The sequence below is a fragment of the Aspergillus welwitschiae genome, assembly GCF_003344945.1.
Source record: "Aspergillus welwitschiae strain CBS 139.54b unplaced genomic scaffold BDQ94scaffold_46, whole genome shotgun sequence".
Lineage (NCBI taxonomy): Eukaryota > Fungi > Ascomycota > Eurotiomycetes > Eurotiales > Aspergillaceae > Aspergillus > Aspergillus welwitschiae.
This window is the reverse complement of record NW_020798740.1, coordinates 179,159-195,309: the sequence shown is the minus strand read 5'-3', so window position 1 is coordinate 195,309 and position 16,151 is coordinate 179,159. Positions and strand designations below refer to the sequence as shown.

Below are 16,151 nucleotides of genomic sequence, written 5' to 3'. Positions count from 1 at the left end.
GCTCAAATGTCGGGCATTCATCGTAAAACACGAGGCAGTGTCAACTTCCGAAAATATCTCGGCGTCGAAGTGTCAAAATCAAGAGGGTATTTGCTCCGGATGCATCTGTCCGTTTCTCAGATACATCGTTCTTGCCTTAGCGATGAGTTCTCGAGGCATAGCCTGCACTGAAGCACTGGTAGTTGAAGTGGTGAAAGCGGGGATGCGGCCGGCAGGCGCCAAGTCACCGAGGAGATGACACGATGATTGATTGGTGGATCTAATGAATCTTCAGGCTGACTAGTTCGTTCCTGATTCACTGACAGATTATACTCCATCAGAAAGGTAGTCGCTATATATCTCTAATTCTAGGGTACTCGTTCAGCACCTCTCAAGGCCACCCAGACCACCTTCGCTTATCCTCAGATACTAATTCAGTCAGAGTCTACTCCTCTCCCCAAGGATCGTCTTCCCTCCTTCCCATGCCCGTTCCACAGCATCCCAATACCGTCTCTCATCCCCCATCACTAACCCACAGTGCTTCCCATCCTCAAAACCGACACCTGTAACAGCATACCCCCTGCCACTAGCCTCGATCATATGCCCTTCTACATCTTTCCAGGGAATCATGTCATCAATCCTAGAATAGAGGTACAACCTACGTGCATCGCCAAAGATTTCTGGATCATTCAAATCCGCGCGGTAATCATCTATGGACCTCATAGCCCCAACACCCTGCAGCGCGTATGCCACTTTAGCAGTGGAATAAAGCACTGCGGTTCCAATCGCACGACCAGGCTGAGCAGTCGGCAGAGCCATTGCTCCGGCAGCGTAGAGTCTGTCAAACGATGAGTCGCCAGGACAACAGTCGAAGATGATTAGCTTCAGTGCTGATTTGAAGTCTGCTGGTATAGCAGAGGTTGATGATGGAGATTTCATTGCTCGCGCGAGCTGGGTGACAGTGTTACAGCCGCCGTTGGAGAACACATGGAGCAAGATCGTGGCATTGGGAGTGGATTGCAATATCTTGGTTATTGTATTCTTAGCTGGAGTGAGATTCGCATCGATGGAGTGAAGTGATCGAGCGGCATAATCGCGGAAAGAAGTGTTGATGAGCAGGATGGGTGTGCGGAGATAACGTTGGCGGTAGCCGCTGGTGTATTTGGCCACGCGGCGGGGTGTTGCGCCGCCGAACCAGGTGCACAGGATGATTAGGGTGGGATGCGTCTTTGCATCCTGGGGTATTGGTGTGTCATTCAGATCCGGCTCGTAGAAGTAGATGTTCTGCCCGATTGAACGGAAGTCTGGGATGAAAGGAGTTGACATTGTGAATGTGCTGCAACTGAGAGTGGGGATGTCAGGTTTTGCTGGGGATTTTATGGGTCATCAGCAGTTCCCGGGGGAATACGAAGTGGGTAAGCGCTAGTTTGCTATCCTATCGCCGGATTGATTCTAGCGCGCCATTCAGTTAATGTGGTGCATGATGTTATCCCTCAATATCACAATAACTATCGTTGCTCTACTCCATACATTGAAGATCAATCAATCCTGTTCCTGACGGTTGCCAACAAATTCCACGGATTCTTCCCGATGATCATCCCGATCCGATTGGGTTAAACTTCGCTCGGACCATTGGCTCGACTCAACTCAACACTACTCACTTCTTCTCAAACAGCTCTCCCCATCTACCCAACACCTTCTGCTTCAACTCCTCCGAATACAACCCCTCAAAACTTCCCGGCACCCACGGCCTCTTCCCCTCAAACTCCGATGGCAACAACAAGTTCACCACACTCTTTCCACCCTTCCCCGGATTCGGCACCTCCCTCCTACTCGCCCTGGTCATATACGGAATCATCGGCAACCCGTCCACCTCCTCGAACACCAACTCATCCGCCCCAGGCCGATACCTCGTCGCCAACGCCCACACGAACTGCCCAATATCAGTAACATCAACATCATCCCCGACAACAAACACCTTCGGTGCCTCCCACCCCGCATGAGTCCCGAAAACCACCTCCCCGACCCTCCTCGACAACTCCTCCTTCTTGATCCCCATCCTGCCCAGCCTCTCCACATCCACACTAACCACCACCCAACAGCACTGCGCCTCATACGGCATCCAAGCCATCTTCACCGGTAACTCCGCCCCCCTCAGCGCATCCAAAATCTCCGCTGATATCGCTGCCCCCCACACCGTGTGCGTCTCGTCCGGCGCTAACCCCGCCACGCAGATCGGCACCACCGGATCCCGCCGATACGTCACACAGTCCACTTCGATTCTCGGCTCGGGCACCGCCTTGTCCTGGAACATGTACCCATGGTACTCGCCCATCGGGCCCTCGCCGACTTTCTCGGTCGTGCTGATGCGGCCTTCGAGGACGATTTCCGCATTGGCGGGGACATACAGGTCATTCGTCTCGCACTTCACCACATCCATTGCCTCGCCGCAGAGAGCACCGATGTAGCCATCCTCTGACACGAACGCGGGGAGAGGCATTCCCCCAACGAACGCGGCAGCTGGAGGTCCACCTAGTACCAGTGCCCAAGGCGTATCTTTAGCGCCCTGGTCAGCCCACATCTGATGCACCTGGGCGATATGCTGGCCCGGCATTATTGGTGCGACGATGGTACGAGGTGTATTTGCGACATGCATAGCACGGGAGATCGACCATGAGGTCCATGCTTTATCTGGTGATTGGAGGATATGGAACCCATACGTGGCGAGGTAGTTCCCCCCGTCTAATGGGTGAAGGCGCGGAATAGGCCATTTGGTCATGTCGATCTGCGACCCGTGAAGGATGTTCTCTTTGCATGGGGCAGATGAAGCCGGAACTGGAGTGGGAGGGAGTGGGGTGGAGTGTTTCGCCGCGATGAGCTTCTCGAGGATGTCGAGCGGGGTGGCATTTTGGGGCAGGCCGAGTTGAATGGCTAAACGGCCAAACCGAGTAGCGGGGTCAGCGCGGAGGCCGACGGGGGCACCGAGGATCTTGAAAAGGCCGGTTTCAGGGTCTGTGTCGGTGACATTATGGAATAACGGGGCGGGTGAGTGTGATTCGTACACACGACGAGTCAGAGCAGCGATTTCAAGGTCAGGCGAAGCGGGCTGGGTGATGTCGACGAGGTCGTCCTGGGCGCGGAGGGCGGAGAGCAATGAGCGGAAGTTGAGGGCGGGGGAGTCGTTGGATCTGTGGGGAGTGGTGGAGAATGTCCGCGAAGGATGAGTGGGGATGCGTCTACCTGGTCTAAGCATGCGAAGCATTGTGATTGATATGTCTTGCAGTGGTTGGTGGTATGAAGTGGTGGGTTCTAGCGGGAATATATCTACGGGCATACAGCTACTACAGGAGTCGGTTATTCGGCATGTTCATCTGCTCAGACCCGGGGGGCACATTCTCAACGCGAGGGGACATCTCATGATGTTGGAGATGGGTTGGAGATTCTACACAGGGTTGCGTCAACATGACAGGGAAGAGAGACACTAGATAATGAAGGTCTGCAGAGAGCTCTGGAAGCGGGCTTAGTCTTCGAATGGAAACAAGGATGGGAGGATTAATAGCCAATGATGGCTGCGGATACTAAAAGCTTGATCAGAACGATATGATCTAGTGACGTATAGTGCCGTGCCATATACCCCCAGTCTTATGTATCTCCATTTACCCCGAATTGGAGAAATATGCGGATGCCCTGATATCAACTAACACAGCAGCACATATACATGGCCATTAATCCTAACATAATACCATTAACAGAAGCTTCCTAGTCATTACCATTCAACGGCCATTGGATTCAATGAAAACACAGACAACAATCCCGAAAATGCGTCCCCGCCTATCCCTCCCTCCCCTCCCCCTTCGACTTCACCATCACCACCACACCCTCCGCACCTACACAACACAACCCCCCAAACCCCCCTCCAATCCCAGCACACCACCGCAACCCAACCTCCGCCACAACCGCCTCATCCTCGCCCTCACCGGCGCAACCGGCTCCATCTACGGCATCCGCACCCTCACCACCCTGCACCAACTCAACATCCAAACACACCTAATCCTCTCCAAATGGGCCCTCCCGACCCTCCGCTACGAAGCTCCCCAATACACCCTCCCGTACCTCAACACCCTCGCAACCTACACTCACTCACCCCGCGACCTCGCCGCCCCCATAAGCAGCGGCAGCTACCCAGTGGACGGAATGATCATCGCGCCCTGCAGCATGAAGACCCTGGCGGCAATCCGCATGGGGTACGGCGAGGACTTGATCTCGCGGGCCGCGGACGTGTGCATCAAAGAGGGAAGGAAATTGGTGCTGATGGTGAGGGAAACACCGTTGAGTGTGATTCATCTGGAGAATATGGCTGCGTTGGCGAGGTTGGGGGTTGTTATCTTTCCTCCAGTGCCGGGGTTTTATACGAGGCCGAAGGGAATTGATGAGGTCGTGGGGCATAGTGTGGCGAGGATGTTGGATGTGATGGGGGTGAATGTGGGTGATATTGGGGTGGATGGGAGGGAGGGGGATGGGGATAAAGAGGGGGGTAGTGGTGGAGGAGGGGTTATGCCGGCGGAGGGAAGGTGGGTTGGGTGGAGGAAGTGAGGACTGAAGGGGATGGGCGGGATATGTGGCTACGGGGACTTTATCTAGCTCCAGGTGTGTGGCTAAGCAGAGGGTAAGGTAACTCTTCTAGTGCTAATGATATGTGTGATGAGGAGTACGTGAGTGATATAGAGTCCTATGTTTCTCATTTTTGTAATATAATATGGGGGTATCAGCACCTGTTAATCAGGGTTCTTATAAACAAATAGACAATATTCAAGCTGGTTAGCTGAGGCACAACATCATTTCCTGCTCCTGCTCTGCTACCAAACCTTGATCTCCTCCGTAAGACGTCAATGTTGAGCCTAGCAATGACATTGTGCGAAGAGTACTGCCCTTCAGGAAATACACCAGATGTTCATAGAAGACGGTCTTGGCTGCTCACCAATCTCTATGAGGCCAACATGCTTCCAGCTATCAAGTAAGCACAATCATATGTATACACCGACAAGCAGCCGTTATACCCTCCTTATTCTGTATATAATTCTTCAGCTCGTTGCACTTCCACGACAGGCAATTAAGGCAGTCCGGTATTCGTGCGCTGTTCGCATTCAGAGCCTCAAGATTGACCCCTAGGTGGAGATACGCCACAGCAGAACCCTCGCATCGCTCTTGCTTAGGATTTGCGTATCTTACACTGTTGTTCTGTTCCTTCGAACCCTGAACCTCTCTCTAGAGCCTTGATGGCAACAGTAGGATCGCTCTGAGGATCATATTGTTCGGAAAGCTCCTTAATGTCTCCTAAAAATGGTCCACCAACGCAGACACCAGCGTTTGGCTGGTGGCGATGACCAAGGAAAGTGCAGCACGTTGCATGAACAGCGGAAAGCAGCAGGATGGATTCATCTGCAACTTTACAGCGGGGCAATAGCATGATGTAAGTAATATCGCCGGGGCAGTTTCAAGCATATGGTGGACGGCCTCTATGTTGTATATATGTAGCTCGAACCATTGGTGACATCACGGATAGCGAAAGCCGAGATACTTACTCGACGATATCCGATGAGACAAAGCGGCACTTCCGAGAACCAACATACCTCGATTGGTGATGTATCTCGCTGTCGAGACTTGTATATAGAAGTATATAGAAGACACCATACAGTCAAGTCATCGATGTCCTCCGGAGTCTCAGACAATGGTGCCTTTTCAATTCCTGTTCTATATCAATTTTTCGTTCAGGAACTAGGAAAAGCTTCAGTGTCGTCAAAGAGAGACGCAACATTGGTAGCTTCCATGATGGCATACTCCCATCATTTCATCATCCACGTCCGCGGTAACAGCAACCCAGCCGGGTGCAATCGCAGCAGTTCCAGCAATACCTGATGCAGCTGCGCTGATAAAGGTATTTTTCAATAACCTGGAGTGGCCACGCAAACGCAACGACAAGCTGGGCCGGAAACCTCCCTCATCTGTCCATGGCGTTTCGTTTTGCGCAGGACAACACGCTTGGTTTCTCATGTTACTTTGTCAGTTGAGGAAGGGTAGACAATGCCCTGAATGAGATACATGAGGTGATAGTCAACATCTCATTCAAGCAGCCGGCTTGTCTTCGAAAGAAGCCGCCCGTGGGAGGGAAATAACGCTTTCCGATCGGAAAGCAAGGCTTGAGCACGCCGGCACTCACAACAACATGAAGTGGTTAGAGGAGCCCTACTCGGCCTTGACAGGTGATGAGAGGACCAATCTAAGAGTGTATCCCGGACCATACACAGATCCAGTACCCAGATCGCATCCCAAGGGAGGCGCTCTGCCTGTCTGCGGTTGTTGAAGATGAGTTGTGCGAGGAGAAACGTTTACCTCCAGCCAGTCAATAGGGGAGACGACGGTTCTGTGTGCGTAGAGCACAAATAATATATATAGTAGCATATCGATGGTGGTGTTGATTGGTGAACTCTCACCCTTCCCAACAAGATGACTGACGGCATTAGCATCGTCGAATGGGAGCATCGCATATAATAGCCACGGTTCGAGGATCTCTGTTTATCTCAGTCAAGTCCGGTGTGTCAGCTCATATCTCTGCCTGAGCGTAGCGTTGGGCGTTGATATCCTGCTTCGCTCGTTATATAAGGTATCTTTTATGACGTTGGTAGTGATCGGGACATCGAAGTCATCGTATTCAGATTTTGATGACCTCATTATCTTAGCCTGTACAGCGCTATCGTCGTACTTATGACCAGCTCCGTTCAGGCGTAGTACCTTGTCTTTCGAGGTAAACAATACAACTGCCTTGAGGAGAAACAGCAAGCGGTATCCACATTGAGCCGTGTATATATATAGAAGAGAAAGTGTGTACGCTGGGTATCTAAGCTCCACAGGTTGTCTTGCAGGGATCGCAATGCTGCTTGAGAGCTGGATGTTGAGATATTCATCATCATTGCAGCGGATTCAGAAGCATTATAGCCATTGAGGATGCCCCCCCTTCCCTTCTTGTTGGGATGGGGTGGATGAGAAATGGAAAAGGGAACTGAAGGCGATACTCAACCCCTTTTATAGATTTCAGGCGCTTGAATTACATGGGAAAAGCCTTATATATGCAAGGAAGTACCCAGGAGCCTTAAACCCTCGCGATTGATCTTCCTTGGACAGCAATCCTTGATCTACTTGGAATCTTCCTCACTATCCAATGACAAGTCCAATCTACCGCATCACACATAGTAATCCAGCGGCAAGTCCAACGCAGTACACTGCTCCACCTCATCAAAGGCAGCCTGGTACGGAGGCCACTGCATTCTCCTCAAACTATAGTCTCCCTCTCGCAATGGCCGCCACTCACCACTTTCATCCACAGCCCGGCTGGTATTCGCATAGCCCCTTGCTTTTAACAGCTCTGGATCAGGCGTCGGATCCCCAGTCCGAATGAAACTGACCCACAAATCTAGTACGTACTGCTCGAACGGCAACTCATACTCATCCCTAAATGGCTGATCCAACCGTCGCAGATTGCCAAAGACATAGTATAGATCCCCAGAATGACACTTCCAGTACTCCAGATTCGGGTCACCGTTTGGATGCTCTGCCGTCGGGGGAGCATAGCATACCCGACCGTTGTATACTTGGCCCTCGAGCTCATAGGACCGGTTGAACTCATAGAAGTATACCTCGGGGAATATGTTGTTGACGACCCCTGCATAACCCGTCGCTTCGTCTATGCATCGAAACATACCGTCAGTTGCCACACGAGCCGATGTGTTAAACACGTCCAATGTGGCATTGGGGCCTGTGGCTAGGGGGAACAAGCCGCTTGCAAGGACAGACGCAGGCAGGTCATTGTCTGTTAAGAAGGTGCCGATACTCTCGCTGGCGTTCGGGTAGTCGATGAATTGCGCGCCGTCATCGCGCATGATACCCATCAAAACGGGCACGTGGGGTGCTTCTGTGGAGCGGCTGAGATCAAGCTCAGGACTGGTCAGATACGTTCCGTCAACGACGAGGTACCGTGCTGTGGTGGACAGATCGGTAATGGCACTGGCGGTATAGTTCCTGAGACAGTCCACAGGAGATGTCGCATTAGTGCAGTTCGTCTCTTCCAGAATAGCATTACCAGCTACATCCATCTCTTCATCAATGGTATAGTATCTAGAGTAAGTGGTGCCATACGCAAGACCCCCGAGGTTGCTTTGCATGATGGCACGGCTGAACTTTCCCTTGGCCTTAGGCGAGGCCAACAACGCTCGTACGGAGGCTGCTCCAGCAGACTGACCGAAGATGGTGATTTGGTCTGGGTCACCTCCAAAGGCTTTGATATTCTGGCGCACCCAATCGAGAGCGGCAATTTGGTCAGCGAGGCCAAAGTTGCCGTTCGTCTTCCCGTCGTTCAGTGCGAGAAAGCCAAGAGTTCCGAGTCGGTAACTAATGCCAACTACCACGACGTCGCCTCTCGAGGCAAGATTTCCTCCGTCATAGTAAGGGTCATCGGGGCTCCCTCCAGTAAAAGCACCTCCATGGATCCAGAATGCTACTGGTCTTAGTTTCTTCTTCTCTGCAGGTTGACGAGGGAGGTAAGGAGTCCAGATGTTCAGAATCAGACAATTCTCTTCATTGCCGTTTGCATCGCGCTGACACACCGATCCATACTTTAGAGCGGATAGGTTGCTTCCATTACCTATGTATGGTTCTGGATAGGTCCAGCGTTCCTGTTCTGTAGCAAAGCGGACACCGATGAACCGGAATATAACATGATCGCGATACCTATCCCGTGAGTTAATGTTCAGTGCGTGGGAAAAATACTCTTACCCTGTCAAGTACTCATTATTTGCCTGAACTGTGATCTGATACTGGCTGCTTGTGTTCTGGTACTCTTCCGTAGAACAGGGTGCACTTTGTGTGCAAAGTACAGGGTACTGATGGTTGCTGTCTGCTGTCGATATAGTCCCTTCCAAATCAATCGTCCTGCCAGTGGCGTTGACTGGCGCTATCCAGAAACACTGATTGCTTTTGTAATTACCTTGGTATGAAAGGTATTTAAGATCAGCTTTTATGTCTGCAGGTGTCGACGAAGCAGCCCCCCAGAGCGACTCTCCGAGAGCATTGCAGGCCTCGGTCGCTTCCTTCAGAGGCTTGTTGTCCAGGATTATGACGCTTGAATTAGTCAGTGGACTATCTCCCTCTGTTCACGGGTTAGATAATTTGCTGCTTTGCTATAGAGCTGTTCCTACCTAACAGATCATTGTGCAGCAGAAGAAAGATATCAGACCCAAGAGATTCAGGTCCCACAGCAGCAAGAACTGGAGCAACGAGAAGGGAAAGAAGAAATGCATGCATGTTGATCATACTTGCTCGTCTTGAAGATGTAGACCCCCATTTCCTTCCTCTTATGTGCCAAGCGCCGAGGAAAGTGGGTTTGCTATCCCCGAGGTGACCGTGCTCGAATTCATGTAACTTCTTTGTATTGGTGGACTGGGTTTTCGCGTCTGCTGGACAGACCTTTCCCCGCACCGGGGTATGCAGCTTTACAAGTCTGTCATGCATGACTCGGTCCAACAAACTCCGAATATATGAGAAGCTCGCCTTGCTAGATCTTGTAGCTTCGAGGCTAACCCTTCACGGCGCGCTATATAGAGGAAGGATCCTGTACCCTGTCATGGTCACTCCATCGCACATCGCCCTGTACCATGGTATAGTAAGCTACGGTTTTATTGTCTTAGGCCAAGCTTTTACTTGTAGCGACCAATGGTCTGGTGCTACACGAATATCGTTCTTAAGCCAGTTGAATTTAGAATCTATGATGAGGACAATGGGGTCAATTACTGCAACTCATCGGTTCTGTCACAAAGCAAAGGAATTCAAGTGCCCAATGCTAAGCTAGCTTCCTATTATTATGCTACTTCACCGGCTTGTTGGTCATAGGATGTGTACGCATAATTCGTGTTCTGATGGTACAACTCGGCTACCCTGCGTAGATTCGAGAGAACCGGAATTCTTGTAAAGATCAGTCCACGTTCCTATACCTTTCTCCGATATGATCCATGAACGCTTTCTCTATGGCCACTGCTCCATCACACTGTTAGAATATATACTAAATTTTTTGACTTTGCATACTCACACTCTCGTACACTTTGAAGTGTGATTCCCGGGACAAGCTTCCAAACCGCCTTCAGATTCTGGCCGGGAACAGGTTCCAAGAAGTCCACCACAATCACTTGAATAGTCCCCACGAGAGGTTCTGTTCTCTGGACGTTTCTGAATGTAATGTAATCCATATTTCTGATCTGGCCAGCCTTGAACCACTGGAGTTGCAGCTCATCCCAAAAGAACGCTTTGGATATTGTCCTTCCGATGAAATCCCTGAAGAGCAGTGTTTGATTTGGATTGAAGCCGATACTGGTGCAGAATTCCATTATCGAGTTCAGTCTCCTATCGGGAAATCTTGGGATGAGGTTGTTAGGACGTTTTCATCTACTTAGGGATCAAAATACTGCCTACTCACTGAGCGATGAAGTAGCGGGTGTCAGATAGTACAAGATCGTGGTATTGATCCTCGACGATCAGGTCAATTTCAGGCACTGGAGCAGTAATGGTATCAGCCGGGAGTGTTGGTTCCATGATCTTTACGAGATAACAAATCGCTAACGACTGAGATACGAATAGCAGAAGATGTTGCGAGCTATGTCTGTATGTTGTGAGAAATAGGATTTGACTAGAGATGAGAACATTGAGGTAAACGATGGTGAATGTGGGATGTTATCACTGGTGGCCATGTCACTCGATTAATACTAGGCTATGTCTAAAGAAGCCGTCTCGATGTATTATTCCCATCGATGTTAGTTGACTATTTGATAATATGACAAGTCACTTAGAAATATACAATAGCACCGATAAGAATGATAAGTTCCTTTACCTGTTATATATTCACACAAGTGGTTGAATCTCGGGCCTGGCTTGCTACAAATCTCCTTCACTCCACATTGCACAGACAACAATGTGCAATGTTTCTGAGACAGTGGTTATGAAACATTAGCGTAGCCTGTCAAACATACAATCACTGCTGACACTTGACCAGTCACTGCATGTCCAGACCCTCGATCAGAACCGTGTAAATAAGAATGTCAATCAGCTCGGAAGATTTGTCGCTCTTTGTCGCAAGTGCACGGCTTCACCCGGTCTTAATAGATTTCTGGAAAGAAAGTGAAGGCTTCCATCAGATCTATATAAAATGCCGTCCAGACGTGCTCGTCTGGACTTTTTATTTTCTCGCCAACTCCTCCTGACATTCCTCTCATTACTACGCTTTCCAACTCTCACCATTCGCTACTACACTATCCGTCGCTTGATCCTCCAGCGAACCTACCATCCTCACAAACGATCGCAAAATGTGCTCCTACGCGGTACGAGGTCACATTGGATGCACACATTTGGCCCAGGCTGGGTTCACCCGCTGTGAGGCGGCACGACAAACGGGTAGAGCCTGTCCTCGGAACACTTGGGACTATCAGCTCGGTAATCCTTGGCTTGGAAAATGTCATGAATGCACGAACGCAAACCTCTGGTCTCGGGTTAGTAGGAGGTTGTAGGCCTAGGCCTATTCATTCCAAGTGGTGTGCTATCAATGCTTCATGGACACCATGCTAACGAAGACTATGGGCTCGGTTTTTAGAAAAGGACTGTTTATCGAAAACTCAAGCATGTTGGATGATATGATGGGATATTCAAGGGTGGGGTTTTTTATGAGATAAAGGAATGACAGGAGTTATAAGTGATGAGGTATCTTGCTGCGTTATCACTTGCTTCAACAAGCCAATGTCATTCGACGTAGTGTATTGTGACTAGTGAAGGGCAGGTATCATCATCTGCCATTAGCTTTGTACAATGTAATGTAGCCGCTCTCTAACAGACCCGGCTGGGCTGGTAGAGATAATAGGATACCCTGTACCCCTTAACTGCTGCAATCCTAATACGTTCATCTGCAGACTTCAGTTTCTTACTTTACTAATCTATTCTCGTCAACTTAGCCATCTTCACTTCCCTACTTATTATTGAGTCACTGCAGAGCGCTTAACCTCTTTAGGCAGAGATCACCTTCCGGAGAAACCATCAGCCGCACCACTTCGCTTACCCAAAATAGCAATCCGCCACACCCGATCCAGCTAGCGCAGGCGGTCAACCAGCCACCGCCCCAATATATTGCCCGACTTCCGCATTCGGCGCGTCAACTCTGGTTCAGCTCAGCATCTCACACGATCTCTTTCTCGATCTCATACCTTTTCCACTTCTATTATTGCCCCATTGACCCGTCCACCCACCACCTACGCAATTAACTAGTACGCCTTAACCAAAAACACACTCCAATCCTCCCAATTGATCCACTAACACCCTCACAGCTCACAACCACACAGCTACAGCACAGCTTCACACCACCAAACCCAATCCCTCAGTTCCATCAATCCGCGACAAAATGACCACCCGCCCGCTCAGCCCCCCGACCTCCCCCCGCAAACGCACCAAAGCGATGCACCTCCCGTCGTCGCAACGCATCTGCCACGACTGGATGGTCGTGCAAGGCAACGTGCACTACGCGCGCGACCGCGCCCACTTCACAACCTACCGGCCGGTGACCGCGCACCTCAAGAACAACATTTTCAACCCGATGGACGAGCTCGAAGTGGCCGGCATCGGAACCGTCGAGATCCCCGTCGTCCGCAGCCTCGATAACCCCTTCGATACGCATACAATCGTGCTCGAGAACGTGCTGCATATCCCCGAGGCGGTGTGCAATGGGTTCAATCCCCTGCTGTTTGGGAGTAGTATGTCGTGTACGGAAACGGCGTGGATGGGGGCGGATCGCGAGGGTAGGTTGATGTGGGTGGCGATGCCGTTTCGGGGGGGTTCGAGGTTGGTGCTTGCTGGGGGGTTGGTGGGGGAGAGTGAGATTATTGAGGGAAGGTATTATACGTTGAGTTTGTATGTTAGTCCCGAGGAGAAGGGGGAGTTTGGGGGTTGATTTCTTCTTTTTTTTTTTTTTTTTTTACCTTTGTGTTTGGGTTGGAGTTTGGGGCCCGGGTGAGTGTATGATAGCTGTATAGCTAGCTAGATGTTTATTGTTATGTGTAATATGAGTCACGATAGACAAGAAAGACAAGAAAGACAAAGAGACAGACAGCACTAAGCAATTGATAGTAAACTGTAATTACACGTGGAAATCTAGCTCGGACCCTGCGTCTAAAAAGGGTCTGGGTCTACTACTAACAGGCTAGATCGAGCTGACCCGGTCTGTGCGGGTTGGGCTGCAGTGATGCCCGAGGCGAATCGATTCGGTCCTCGTTTCCCACCCAGTTTCCATGTGGCGGGTGGGGAAAATCACTCGCGCGATATAGTGGCCTGATTTGATTCCAGGCTATAGCTATGGGCAGATTCTCGAATGGCCGATTGGCAGATTTGTTGCAGCTCTTCGTATGGGTCATGCGCTGCGGACACCTCGCTTAGGGTTGACTTTAATTTCTCTACCCCGGATCCTCATGCCTGCGGCACGTCGGGCCGTATTCCGTGGTATTTGCGAACACTGGCATGAACAGGATCAGAGGGTCATTAAAGTAGGCTGGCTTTAGTTAGATGAGTCAAGTAGCTGGCTCGTAGTGGCTAAAAACTCTATCAAATCAAAGACTCAGACTAGTGGAGTAGTTAGCAGCCTCCCCCGCCAACAATTTGCCCTCCAACCATTCATCATCCACACAGGGCGAAACCTACCCCGGATTCTCTATTCCCGTTTGGATACGGGGCTACACCCTTGCTGCATCAGCCGATCCTATCACATCTCCTCGGCCATATTACCGTTGCATCCGATACATTCTACCTGGCCTCACCGGCGGCCTCGACTGAGTACTAAGTAATTAGTATATATGTGTAGTGAGTTCCCCGTGTTATTCCCACTTCTCATCCCGATCATCACCATCACTGTCCTCATTGCCCTCAAAACTGAGTGAGTGGACCATGGCTGAGAAAACCGCCACCAGCGTGTCTCACGTCGACGAAACCGACCACCCTAATGTCGAAATCAAGGGAGGGGTCGGCGACACGGCTCTCGCTGTGGCGACGAGTCTCCAGAAGCCGTCTCTATGGAGCAAGAGCATGCTCAAGGTATACTCTTCCTTTTAGTATTACTCTATCCCCCCCTAATATGGTGTGTCGATAGTTGTATGGCTGCATCGCCGTAGCCATGCTCAACTCCTGCATCAACGGCTACGATGGATCCCTGATGGGTTCCATCAACAGCTACGCCCAGTATCGGGACTACTTCGGCTTCGACCCGAACAACGGCACGCCGTCCACCGGTATCGTCTACGCCATCTACACCATCGGAAACATCGTCGGATCGTTCGTAGCTGGTCCAGCTACTGATTTCAAAGGTACTTTCCCCTTCCCACGCCCCCACCAACTAAAACCCCAACATACCCGAACTAATACAATAACCCAAAACAATAGGCCGCCGCGTCGGCATGGCTCTCGGCTCCCTCTTCATCATCATCGGTACCATCGTACAAGCAACCTGCCACAACATTGGCGGATTCATGGGCGGACGATTCATCCTCGGTTTCGGCGTCGCCATTTCCGCCACAGCTGGTCCGGCTTACGTCTCGGAGATGGCGCATCCGGCGTACCGTGGTGCCATGACGGGTCTATATAATGTGCTGTGGTTCGGAGGCGGTATTCCGGGGACGTTTATCCCGTGGCGCACCAGCCAGATCGAGGGGACGATGAGTTGGCGGATCCCGATCTGGTTGCAGATGGTGTTTTCGGGGTTGGTGTTAATATTTGTGCCTTTTGTTGCGGAGGTATGCCACCCCCCACCACTTTTCCTATACCCCTTGACTAGTACCTTCTCATTGTCTTGAAGTGGGTATGAATGCTAATGTATAATGGAATGGTAGAGTCCCCGCTGGCTCATCTCACAAGACAAGCACGACGCCGCGCTGCAAGTCCTGGCCGACTACCACGGTGACGGGGACAGGAACGCCCCCATCGTGCAGCTCGAGTACCGCGAAATGATCGAGGATATCTCCCAGACTGGGTCTGATAAGCGGTGGTGGGATTATCGCGAGTTGTTCAATACTCGGGAAGTGCGGTATCGGTCTATGTTGGTTATTATCATGGGTACTATATATCCCTCCCCTCCCGTCTTTCCCCGTTCTTTATATCCCACCCATACTAAATATAAGATAATATAGCATTGTTCGGCCAATGGACCGGCAACGGCCCCGTCAGCTACTACTACCCGCAAATGCTACGCGGAGCGGGCATCACAGACAACAACACGCAGCTGATGCTGCAGGGTGTGCAGAACGTTGTGTCGTTCCTCGGAGCCGTATCGGGAGCACTCATCACCGACAAAATGGGCCGACGTACGCAGCTTCTCGTGTCGACCAGTATCGTGGTGGTTTTATTCGCGATTGTGACAGCCTTGAACGCAACGAACGTGGTTGACGGGCCTGATGGCACGCCTATTGCCAAGAGCGCAGTTGCGGCGCGGGCGCAGATCGCCATGATTTATCTCTTCGGGTTTGTGTATTCGGCTGGCTGGACGCCAAATCAGGCGATGTATCCCGTGGAGTGTCTGCGGTATGAGAGTCGGGCGAAGGGCATGGGGATGAATAATGTGAGTGATTATCCTTAATTCTCTTTATATATATGTGTGTGTGTTTGTGGGTCGCTAACATGGGATAGTTCTTCGTCAACATCGCCTCGTTCTATAACACCTTTGTGACTGGTATTGCGTTCACCCAGGCCGGATGGAAGTATTACTTCCTGTTTATCTTCTGGGATACGATGGAGGTGATTGTGATCTACTTCCTGTTTGTGGAGACGAGTAAGCGCACGCTGGAGGAGTTGACTGCTATCTTCCAGCAGAAGAATCCGGTCAAGGCGTCGTTGAAGAAGCAGGATCTTACGGAGATCGAGGAGATGAAGTAACTCCTTTCAAGGGATGGATATATATATATATTCCATCACTTACTAACTTACCATGTGATTTCTCACACTACTCAGTCTCCTCAGTCAATTGCACTTTGTTATGTGGTGTCAATTGTCATAACCCATCCATATCCATATCCATATCCATAGTGTTTTAATATATCCATTTCCATTTTACC

The 16,151-nt window shown here is 50.7% G+C and overlaps 5 protein-coding genes across 5 annotated transcripts; 2 read left to right on the top strand and 3 right to left on the bottom strand.

Moving 5' to 3' along the window:
* Positions 1-252: 252 nt before the first annotated feature.
* Positions 253-1,316, bottom strand: BDQ94DRAFT_152239 (uncharacterized protein). Its single transcript, XM_026767927.1, has one exon. The coding sequence runs from the start codon at positions 1,303-1,305 to the stop codon at positions 418-420; it is 888 nt and encodes a 295-aa protein (XP_026621390.1). The 5' UTR covers positions 1,306-1,316; the 3' UTR covers positions 253-417.
* On the bottom strand, positions 1,304-3,260 carry BDQ94DRAFT_152238 (UbiD family decarboxylase). The gene has a single exon (XM_026767926.1). It carries the CDS (start codon positions 3,239-3,241, stop codon positions 1,637-1,639), a length of 1,605 nt encoding a protein of 534 aa, XP_026621389.1. The 5' UTR covers positions 3,242-3,260; the 3' UTR covers positions 1,304-1,636.
* Positions 3,261-3,504: 244 nt separating this feature from the next.
* BDQ94DRAFT_152237 (UbiX family flavin prenyltransferase) lies at positions 3,505-4,810 on the top strand. The gene has a single exon (XM_026767925.1). It carries the CDS (start codon positions 3,772-3,774, stop codon positions 4,570-4,572), a length of 801 nt encoding a protein of 266 aa, XP_026621388.1. The 5' UTR covers positions 3,505-3,771; the 3' UTR covers positions 4,573-4,810.
* A 2,243-nt stretch (positions 4,811-7,053) lies between these two features.
* Positions 7,054-9,333, bottom strand: BDQ94DRAFT_183582 (alpha/beta-hydrolase; the record flags this gene model as incomplete). The annotated part of the gene is made up of 3 exons (XM_026774450.1): positions 7,054-8,760; positions 8,806-9,178; positions 9,228-9,333. 3 exons carry the CDS (start codon positions 9,331-9,333, stop codon positions 7,218-7,220), a joined length of 2,022 nt encoding a protein of 673 aa, XP_026621387.1. The 3' UTR covers positions 7,054-7,217.
* Positions 9,334-12,463: 3,130 nt separating this feature from the next.
* Positions 12,464-15,972, top strand: BDQ94DRAFT_162893 (putative MFS lactose permease; the record flags this gene model as incomplete). Its single annotated transcript, XM_026769628.1, has 7 exons — positions 12,464-12,900; positions 14,019-14,142; positions 14,198-14,411; positions 14,488-14,837; positions 14,934-15,156; positions 15,231-15,658; positions 15,727-15,972. 7 exons carry the CDS (start codon positions 12,464-12,466, stop codon positions 15,970-15,972), a joined length of 2,022 nt encoding a protein of 673 aa, XP_026621386.1.
* Positions 15,973-16,151: the final 179 nt, after the last annotated feature.

Bases quoted from the DNA above. Each gene is read 5' to 3' on its own strand.
- BDQ94DRAFT_152239 (XM_026767927.1), bottom strand. From the start codon at position 1,305: ATGTCAACTCCTTTCATCCCAGACTTCCGTTCAATCGGGCAGAACATC.
- BDQ94DRAFT_152238 (XM_026767926.1), bottom strand. From the start codon at position 3,241: ATGCTTCGCATGCTTAGACCAGGTAGACGCATCCCCACTCATCCTTCG.
- BDQ94DRAFT_152237 (XM_026767925.1), top strand. From the start codon at position 3,772: ATGAAAACACAGACAACAATCCCGAAAATGCGTCCCCGCCTATCCCTC.